The 10,649-nt window shown below is 39.9% G+C and overlaps 1 protein-coding gene across 4 annotated transcripts in view; it reads left to right on the forward strand.

Annotated features, from left to right (window-relative positions):
* Window positions 1–2,226: 2,226 nt before the first annotated feature.
* The window catches only part of RUFY1 (RUN and FYVE domain containing 1), a 34,235-nt gene continuing 25,812 nt past the window's right edge, over window positions 2,227–10,649 (forward strand). For 2 of the 4 annotated variants that reach the window (XM_015426446.1, XM_015426447.1), the window contains exon 1: window positions 2,227–2,531. In XM_015426446.1, coding sequence (XP_015281932.1) covers window positions 2,261–2,531 — 271 coding nt within the window. In that variant the 5' untranslated portion in view covers window positions 2,227–2,260. The remainder of the gene's footprint in view (window positions 2,532–10,649) is intronic. The other 2 variants (XM_015426448.1, XM_015426449.1) reach the window with 1 other exon arrangement.

Raw genomic sequence — 10,649 nt, forward strand, 5'->3', positions numbered from 1 at the left:
AAAATAGTTGCAGCCCGGATTTTTAAATTTGGAGGGCCTTTTAAAAAGTCAGAGGGCACTGAAATTCGTGTGCAGCCTTCACTTCTCCCTCAAAGCATTTAAAGGTAAAGATAAATGTTCCCTTGCTCGAAAGCCAGTCGAATCCGACTCTAGGGTTGCAGTGCTCATCTCCGTTTCAAAGCCAAAGAGCCAGCGCTGTCCAAAGACGTTTCCATGGTCATGTGGCCAGCATGACTAAACACCAAGGCGCACGGAATGCTGTTACCTTCCCACTGAAGTGGTACCTATTTATCTACTTGCAATTTCTTGCTTTCGAACTGCTAGTTTGGCAGGAGCTGGAACTAGAGACGGGAGCTCACTCCGTCATGCGGCACCCGGGGCTCGAACTGCTGAACTACCGACCTTCCACAGCCTGCAGTTCAGCGTCTTAACCACTTGAGCCACCGCAGCTCCATTTAAAAGCATTTAAAAGGTCCCTTTAAATGCTTTGGGGGAGAAGCAGGGGCAAATTTGCATCTTGGCCTCCCCCCGTTTCTTCCCAAAAGTTGGGGGGCCTTGGGAGGAAGTCGGGGGGCAGGCCCCGGGGGGCTCCACAGTAGCCACGGACCTGGTTGCAGCTTGCCTTCAGTCACACAATGAAGATCCTTGTGCTATAGTGGCAGCTACTGTCTGCACAGCCAATCAAATCTCCAGTGACCTATCAGAAGACTTGCTGGGCAACTGTCTCGTCAGATCTCGGAAGCTAAGCAGGGCCAACCCTGGCAAGTATTTGGATGGGAGACCTCCAGAGAATACCAGGGCCAGGAGGCCAGAGGTGGGTTATCAAGCTACTTCTCTGAATGCCCTCCGGGCCCCAGTAGGAGTCGCCAGAGGTTGCCATGAATTCCAGGCACGGACACGCACACACAAATGCAAAAAAAAAAACCAAAAGAGGAAGAAGAAGACTTGCTGGGCAAAAGCCCCACCTGGCCTATCGCACTTTCTAAAAACACTTGGTGGGCACCTGGAAAGGTGTTGGCAGGGGCAGTGATGTCCATGGGCACCACATTGGAGAACTCTTGTCTAGGGCATGTTCTACAACAGCCCAAGCTTGAATTTTGTCAGTGAATGCTTGTGAAACAGCTTCTCGGAAGAGACGTGTGGGGTAACATCTTCCTGGCTTTCTGGCAAGGCTGTAGCACAAAATTATTCCAGGGTTCTTTGGGGGGCAGTGTAAGTCTGGACAAAAGGGAATGTCTTTCTAGCTATGCATAAGGTGTTTTTAGATTGGAGATTTTCATATTGTTTTGATGTATTTTACATTCATATTTTGATTTGTGTGGTTGTATAGAGTTGTATTGTGTTTTATAGTATTGTTGTTTACCAGCCTTGGGGTCCTGAGTTGGTCAGGGAAAAGGTGAGCATATAAATGTTGTAAATAAATAATTCAAACAGAACCTCATTGCATTTCTGAAGCTTGATATGTGACACGATTTCCCATTCAGATTAATGAGATGAGTTGAACTCCACCAGCTGATAAAGCGGCAGTCTTTTGTTCTGGTTTCCATAGAAGACACTACAGCTGAAAGGCATGGACTCTGACGGTTCACAGCTGTACCGACTGTTTCTCGATTGGCATCACGTACGTAAGCCAATAGCCTGAAAGGCATGGACTCTGACGGTTCACAACTGTACCGACTGGTTCTCGATTGGCGTCACGTAAGCCAATAACCTCATCCCATATTTTCAATCTTTTATTGTGAAATCCACTGCCCTTTGCTCTAGTTTTCATAAAAGGTATTTTCACAAGCTGTGTCGTGTTCCAAATCATCCCACTAGATGGCAGGGAAAGCTCATCTTTCTCGGTCTGCCCTTCTTTAAGCATATTCCTGAATGTGCGCTTCAACTCGTTTGAGATACTTGGACTCCTAGTCTTCTGGTTCTCACCCCACCCCCGCCCCTCAACCCTTTATGCAAGACACAATTGTTAGTCTTTAAAGTGCCGCTGGATTTTTGTTTTATTTTGCTACTAGAGACTAACTGACTTGACTGGAAAGTAAATCCCGTACAATTCAGTCGTGTTTACTGCAAGTTAAATGAGAATAAACAGACGACTGTTTTAAGAGTTCAGATGGCTTTTTTTTTAAAGGGAAGACACGCGGTTACTAGATTTCGTTAAAGGCAATTCTGTGGAGCTGTAAATTGCGGAACAGGACAGCAAAAGAGGAAGTTGGTGTCTTAACGCGATTGCTCCTGACTAGTGTCATATGACACGTTAAAGATGGCTGAAGGGGAGAATTGCAAAGTATCTGCTACGGAGCAGAAGGAGGACTTTGAAATCATTGACAGGACCCAGATCCCCAGCACGTCTGAGCTGAAAAGCGATAGCAAGGAGAGAACGGACGAAGACTCTCCGTGGTCTGCTCCTATCTTCTCATTTGCCAAGAAAGCATCGGAAAACTTAGCAGTGAGCTATGGAAATGCTCTGAAGTCTGCAGCCTTGGTAGGACTCATACCCAAACCAGTCAGCAATGACAGCACAGCCAAACTAAGTATGGTTATGTTTTTGCTTGTACTGTGTTATTATGATTTGGGCTATAAGGAGCAAGTGGCTTTTCTTGCGGCCAATTGGGTACCTGGTACATCTAAAAAGAAAAAAATTAATAGGCATTCTTAATATAATATGCATAATTTCTAGAGTTCCTATGGACTTAGTGCTACATGAATAGCATACCTTTTGCTTGAGCAGGAAGCCCAGCTACTAAATTCCACACTGTGAGGACTGGTTATGGGTATCCAGTGGTATAGAAAAGGCATTCTGCACATGCTCAGGTGTGTTATTCTTCACATGTTCCAGGCCTGAGTCTTGGCCTTGACAGTAAGTAAGGGACTAAGGTGTAGTGAACCCAAATTCAAACTAGCCCTAGTAATATATTCATGAAGACTGTAGAGCTGGACTGACAGTTTTCATCCCTTCCACCCCAGATTATGTCTTGAACTTGTTTTGCCTATTACTGACTTCTGGAAAGCCATGTACTGATGCAGAATGATGACTGCTTTGGTTGTACAGATTAACCAACAATGAGATTAACATATAAAAATACTGTGTAGAAATTCGGCATTGTAGGAATTCTGAATCTGGCCAACCAAGGTTGCAATCCTAAAAACAATTTTCTTGGATTGAGTCCCATTAAATAAAATTAGGCTAACTTCTGAATAGACCTGCCTAGGATTGCTCCCCAAATTTCTTTAAGAATGCTTTTTGAAATGTTGTTTAAGGCTTACTATTTATTATGTGACTATAAATAACATTATAATTTTCTCCTGGGAACTAGAAGGCTAAAAGACTTGATATTTTCTCATATTTTTTAAAAATGAACGTATTAAACAAATGATACAGAGGGAGAAGTGGAATGCAGTACTCCTCCATGCTTTTTCAATAAATCCTAAACTATCATACTAAATGCCCTGGCCCCTTTACTAGTTAAATAACTGGGGGGGTGGGGTTTCCGAGCTTAATCACTTGAGAAGTTTCTTCTATATCCAAACCTTGGGAAGTTGTGAAACAAGTATTGCTCATATTGAAACCAAACTCAATTTAGCTCAAAGCTCCATATGCAAGAACAGCCTAATTAAGCTCAACAGATATACAAGAACAGAAAAGCATGCCTTGTGCATGTCAGTGTGTGGATTTTGCCAGGACTTGATCTGCACTATTTCAGTATACAGTTCTGCAAGAGAGACACCAGGTTAGGAATATTATGGAATTCATGTGGCCAGCATACTCCCCATGGAGAAATCTTATGCAAAACTCCATAAAATATACCTTATTTTTGTGTGAGCTTTTATCACTGCTCACTTCTTCAGATACTGGATATCTGAAGAAGTAAGCAATGACTCATGAAAGCTCATACCCTACCCTACCACAAATTGTGTTAGTCTTTAAGGTGCTACTGGACTCTTACTCTTTTCTTCTGCTACAGACAAACACGGCTACCCATATTCATTTATTTTTGTGTGTATGACTGCACGCATTTCTGATTTAGCACTGAAGTATCAAACCAGCATATGGGAAATATGGTACTCAAACCTCTAAAAATGCATCACTGGTGCAAATAGGGCTGAGTACTTGTATGATGACCTTGTGTGAGTGTTAAGTGCCATCAAGTTGCTTCTGATTTATGGCAATCCTATGAATTAATGACCTCCAAAACATTCTATCATTGACAGCCTTTCTCAGGCCTTGCAAACTGAGGGCTTTGGCTTTCTTGATTGTGTTGTGTCTTCCTCTTCTCCGGCTGCCTTCAACTTTTTGTAGCATTACTGACTATTCCAGTGAGTCTTGTCTTCTCATAATGTGTCTGAAGTACATTCGCTTCAGTCCGATTCTTTTAGCTTCTAGGGAGAGTTCAGGCTTGATTTGATCTAGAATCCACATTTGTCTTTTTAGCTGTCTGTGGTATCTGTAAACTCCAACACGTTTATTCTAAAGTAAATCCCACTGAGTCCAGTAGACTTGCTCCCAAATAAACGTGCATTAGATTGTAGATTTAATAGGGTGTAAGTCCTAGTTTCTTCCCATAAACATAACAAAACTTGGCTATAAATGTTTACCATTTTCCCCATTCTTGCAAGACTGGTGAAGAATGATGTTAGTACCTAAAGATTGGGGGGGGGGGGGTCTGGTTCACAATTAGCATGGTATAAATAATAAATTGGTGAAACAGAAAGTATTAATGACACAGGGAAATCAGTGAACCTGAATATAAGCATATGAAATCCTGAGAAAGCGTAGTTTAGTGTTTCTGTAGTGATCATAGATTTCATTGGCATCATATTTAGGTTAGTGTGCCATTTCATTAGCAGGTGTAGTTGTTGAGATTATGTATGTATGTGTATGTGTTTATATGCTTCCCAACACCTAATTTTAACAAGCACATTCCAACTGCAGGAGCAGTAAACGGAATACACTCTCAAATGGGGGATAGTGTACTATTTAAAGAAAGAAAGAAAAACACAGCATTCAAGCATTTGAGAAATTAACCAAATCTATTACTAAATTCAGATTTGAAAAAGAAGTGTTAAGGATCATGACCCAAAGACTAGGATTGAAAATCCAGTAAGACTGAAATGTTCTACCATTGATCACCACATTCAAATTTTTAAGGTCCAGTCTTCATTCATTATCTTACATAATCACATCTGTGTTCAGCCAGTGTAAAGTCCTGGCAGTTGGTGGGTAGTGGCATTCATGACATTAGTAGGGTTGCCAGGTTCCCCCCTCTCCCCGTCCACCAGGGGGGGGGGGGGGGGGGGAGAACCTGAAGTTGAATAAGCCCTTGGAACAGAGTCAGATATGGGGTACTCTGGATTTACCTTTTTTGTTGATTTTTAGCCACCTGCCTTTTCCCTTAGTAGAACACTTTTATTAAAGCCAGCTTGCACATCCCTTCTGGGCTGAGGCCGTGTGATTTCAGTGATTCTCTATGGAGCTGAGCAGTGTTGTTTACTATAGTAATAATACTTTTTAAGAAGGACATATGTATACCAAAGAGAAAGCCATGTCTCAGAATCTGAAACTTGTCATGAACAGAGAGAGATTGAATGTATCCAGGAAAGAGTTCACCCCATCAGACATATCAATTGAAGTTGTAAATTTTTCATATGTTCTCAAATATAGTCATGCTGTGATATTACCATCTTCTGTTATCTAGCATCTAGTGACAAATCACTGTTTAATAAATACTTGTATGGGTTGTGGCCTGGGGTGGGGCTGTTCAGTGAGCTTGGACTCAATAATATTTTGAAGCATTTTCTCCATAATAATTTAGGATATAAATGAAAGCGAAAATATTTTACCGTAACTTTCGTGCTGTTCTCGTGTGCATGCTTGGAAGTAAGCTTCAATGCCATCTGTTACGCTTCTTTCCAACTAAGGTTCTAGTCCTATTCACACATACTAAGTAGTATGTAAACTCCACTGAATGCAGTGGTTTATATCTGAGTAAATACACATATATCACATCAGTAAAGCAATAGTGTTTGACTTTTTCAAAGTTAAACATTTTTTAAACTTAAGAATTGTCCACTGCATACATAAGGTAGTACTTTTAAATCCCTAATACATGTATTCAGAAATTGTCTTCAAAAACAAAGCTGGTTCTAATTTGTAATAGCTAAAAATGCAATAAAACGAGACTCACAAAATCCAGGAGACTTGGGGTGTGGAGACACCGGGGGGGTGGGGCGGATGGCCATTGTCAATGGTATGATGCCACTTATGGGGAAATCCAGAAGTGACATCATAGTGTCAACAATGGCATTTTCCCCTTTCTCCCGCCGTCCACTGTAATGGTGGTAGGTGACATCATAGTGTCAACAATGGCATTTTTTCCCTTTCTCCCGCCGTCCACTGTAGTGGTGGTAAACGAGGCCTGCTGGGGACGGGAGATCTCCCACCCCCAGCAGATACATGGCAACCCATAGAACTGAAACTGCTAACTTTCTAGAACAGTCCAGTGGAGCTGCTAGGATCAGGATGTTTGTGATATTGGATTCAGGTGGGTAGCTGTGTTCATTTGAAGCAACAGAACAAAGTTAGAGTGCAGTGGCACCTTTAAGACCAACAAAGTTTTATTGGAGAAACTATTGCAAGTGGGCTTATTTTTTTTTTAACTGTCTAGATCATAGAATGCAATCCTGTGCAGTTGCCTGGGAGTAAACACATGTGAACTTAGTGGGACCTATGTGAAGAAGACAAGCATAGGCTTGCACTGCACATCTAAAACAGGCGTCCAGTGGCATTTTAAAGACTAATACAATTTATTCCAGCATAAACTTTTCTGACTTTCAAAACCTTATGCTGGAATATACTGTTTGTCTCTACAGTGTCACTTGATGTCTGTTTTATTTTGCTGGAACAGACTAACATGAGTACAAGTTTGGAATTATGACTGCATACTAGGCTTAGTATGGTCAAAGCAATGGTATTCCCAGTAGTCATGTATGGCTGCGAGAGTTGGACTATAAGGAAGGCCGAGCGCCGAAGAATAGATTCTTTTGAACTATGGTGCTGGAGAAGACTCTTGAGAGTCCCTTGGACTGCAAGAAGATCAGATCAGTCAATCCTAAAAGAAATCAACCCTGACTGTTCCCTGGAAGGCCAGATAATGAAACTGAAGCTCAAATACTTTGGCCACCAAATGAGAAGGGAGCACTCACTGGAGAAGACCCTGATGCTGGGAAAGATTGAAGGTCAAAGAAGATGGGGACGGCAAAGGATGAGATGGTTCGACAGTGTCATAGATGCAACGAACATGAAATTGAGCCAACTTCAGAGGACGGCGGAAGACCGGAAGGCCTGGCGTGATCTGGGCCATGGGGTCGCAAAGAGTCTGACTCGACTGTGCGACTGAACAACACTAGGCTTCAGGTTTTTATTTATTCTTACACTGCTTTCTTTCGTTCTAGACCTTTTCCTCCCAAAGATTAGTACATGACCACCGTGGAAATCAACTGTTAAAAACTGCAAAATGCACAACTTCCAGAAAGTCTTGCTACAAAAACATCACAGATTTGAGTGATGTCTGCAATGCTTCACTTTTCTGTTACACAGTATATACTAGTCGCAAAATGCATCTGCACTTTGCAGCCAGTAGGTGTTGTATCTAACTTTGCATGTAGCAAATAAAATGGAAATTCTTCCAATTTCACATGAAGTAACTTGCTATCTACGGGTTATCTGTAATATATTTGGTTATATACTGGATGTGTAATTAGGATATGTAGTTAACTAGTAGCACCAACACACACTTTAAAGGTGAGGTTGCTTTATGGGGCCTGGAATTTACAACTAATTTGCAGTCTAGAAGATCAGTTCCCCTGGAGAAAATGGCAGCTTCAAAGGGTCGACTCTGTGGAATCACAGTGTTTCCTCCCCAAACTTCGCCTTTTCCCAAATCTCCAGGAATTTCCCCAGCCAAAGCTGGCAGCCCCCTATTTACATGGCCAATTACTGCAACGAATGCAGGAGAAAATATGTTACAACCCAGATGGAGATATTGAAACAAGAATGTGACTATTTTCAATTTTTTTGAATTGGAAGAACTAGTACTTTTTGGGACCCACTTTCAAAGTAAATCCTATGTTTCCCGCTCCTTAACATAAAAATGCAGATATCTCACATCAGTTACCAATGAAAAAACGTAAAAACCAACAATAAAGCTTTCTTCAAATACATTAGAAGCAGGAAACCAGCCAGGGAGGCAGTGGGGCCCTTGGATGACCAAGTGGTAAAAGGAGTACTGAAGGGTGATAGGGAAATGGCTGAGAAGCTAAATGCATTTTTTGCAATAGTAATGGACGCAATTGAATATTATGAAAAGCACCCAGAAAAAGAAGTAGCTTTTCTGTTTGTTGATGCAGAAAAAGCTTTTGACAATCTTAATTGGAATTTTATGCACCAGATGATGGAAAAGATTGAAGCGGGACAACATTTTAGAAATTGTATTGAAGCTATCTATTCTGAACAAAGAGCTAAAATAAATGTGAATAAAGAACTGACAGATAACTTCAAAGTACAGAAAGGAACAAGGCAAGGTTGTCCGTTATCACCGTTATTATTTATCTGGGTATTGGAAATACTTTTACAAAAAATACAGTACGATCAAGAAATAAAGGGCTTGACACATAAAGGACACCAATACAAATATCGAGCATTTGCAGACGATGTAATGTTTATGGTGGAAAACCCAACAGAAAAATTGACATTGCTTTTTCAAAAAATAAAGGAGTTTGGAGAATTGGCCGGCTTTTACGTAAATAAGAATAAAACAAAACTTATATGTAAAAACATGATCAAACAAAAACAAGTGGAACTACAAGAACTGGTACAATGTGAAGTAGTTAAAAAAACAAAATACCTTGGAATTGAATTAACGGCAAAAAATATAGACCTATATAAGAATAATTATGAGAAATTATGGACTAAGCTGACTCAAGATTTTAAGAAATGGGATAAAATGAACTTATCACTGATGGGAAGAATATCAGTTATAAAAATGAATGTCCTACCACGTTTGATGTTCCTGTTCCAAACAATACCAATTCTGCATAAAACGGATTTGTTGGCCAAGTGGCAACAAGAGTTGTCAAAATTTGTTTGGGCAGGCAAGAAACCAAGGATCAAAATGAAAATACTTTGTGATGCCAAAGAAAGAGGAGGTCTACAAATGCCAAATCTTAGACTATATTATGAAGCGGTTTGTCTAACATGGATGGATCAATGGGTGAAGCTTGAAAATGACAGATTGTTGGGGTTGGAAGGGCATGATTGTAGATTTGGCTGGCATGCATATTTATGGTATGACAAGATAAAAATGGACAGTTTTTTTAAACTTCACTTGGTGAGAAAAGCTTTGTATATGGTATGGACAAGATATAAGAAGTACCAGAGTGACTTAAGACCATTGTGGATTGTACCAGTAGAAGTGTTGATATCTTACTCAAGACAGCGAGGTAGAGACTGGTTGCCATATAGAGATTTAATTAAAAAAGAGGGAACAGAGTGGGTAATGAAAAAGCAGAATGAAATTGAATATGAATATGAGTGGTTGAAATATATGCAGATTTATGATCTTTTTAGATCTGACAAAAAAAACTATGGTTTTAGAGAGGAAAAAAATGAAATTGAAAAGGTTTGGGAGAGTGGAGGAGGAAAAAATATTTCTAAAATGTATAAGGTGTTGTTAAAATGGTATACTGAAGATGAAACTGTTAAAGAACAAATGTTAAAATGGGCTATTAATATGAATAAGGAAGTGGATATGGAAACTTGGGAATATTTGTGGAAAAACTCTATTAAGATCTCGACATGTACTAATGTTAAAGAAAATTGTTATAAGATGATGTATAGGTGGTACATGACACCTAAGAAAATTGCAAATATGAATCAAAATATGTCAAACAAATGTTGGAAATGTAAGAGGCATGAGGGCTCATTTTATCATATGTGGTGGACTTGTGAGAAAGCTGTAGACTTTTGGACAAAAGTCCACAATGAAATGCAAAAAATACTGAAATGTTCTTTTAAAAAAGCACCGGAAATTCTGCTTTTGGGACTCAAAATGGAAGAAGTCAATACGACTAAAAAAACTTTACTCTGGTACCTGATAGTGACAGCGAGAATGATTTATGCTCAGTTTTGGAAGACGGAAAAGGTACCAGAGGTTGAAGAATGGATACAAAAAGTTCTGTTCATGGCACAAATGGATAAGATTACAAAAAAACTGAATAACAAAGAAGACGATGAGTTTTTTGGAGAATGGAATGATTTTAAAATTTATCTGGAAAAGAACTGGGATGTGAAACAAAACTTAATATGTTTAGATCAATATTAAGTCAAACGATGTTATCTTTAGATTGTAATGATGAGAAACTGATATTGTTGATGATATGAAGTAATTTGGAGCAGGGGTGGAAGCATTGTGGGAAGCCATTGGAGGGAGGGGAGGAACTGGGAATGGGGTAGACAATTGATAGAATGAAATGTTTTATATGTTGTATTCCTGAGAAAATAAAAATTTGTTTACCAAAAAAAAAGAAAAGGATATTATAGCTTTGGAAAAAGTGCAGAAAAGGGTTGGAACACTTTCCCTATGAGGAAAGGTTAA

Source organism: Gekko japonicus, unplaced genomic scaffold (genome assembly GCF_001447785.1).
Source record: "Gekko japonicus isolate JY-2015 unplaced genomic scaffold, Gekko_japonicus_V1.1 scaffold1030, whole genome shotgun sequence".
Taxonomy (NCBI): Eukaryota; Metazoa; Chordata; class Lepidosauria; order Squamata; family Gekkonidae; genus Gekko; species Gekko japonicus.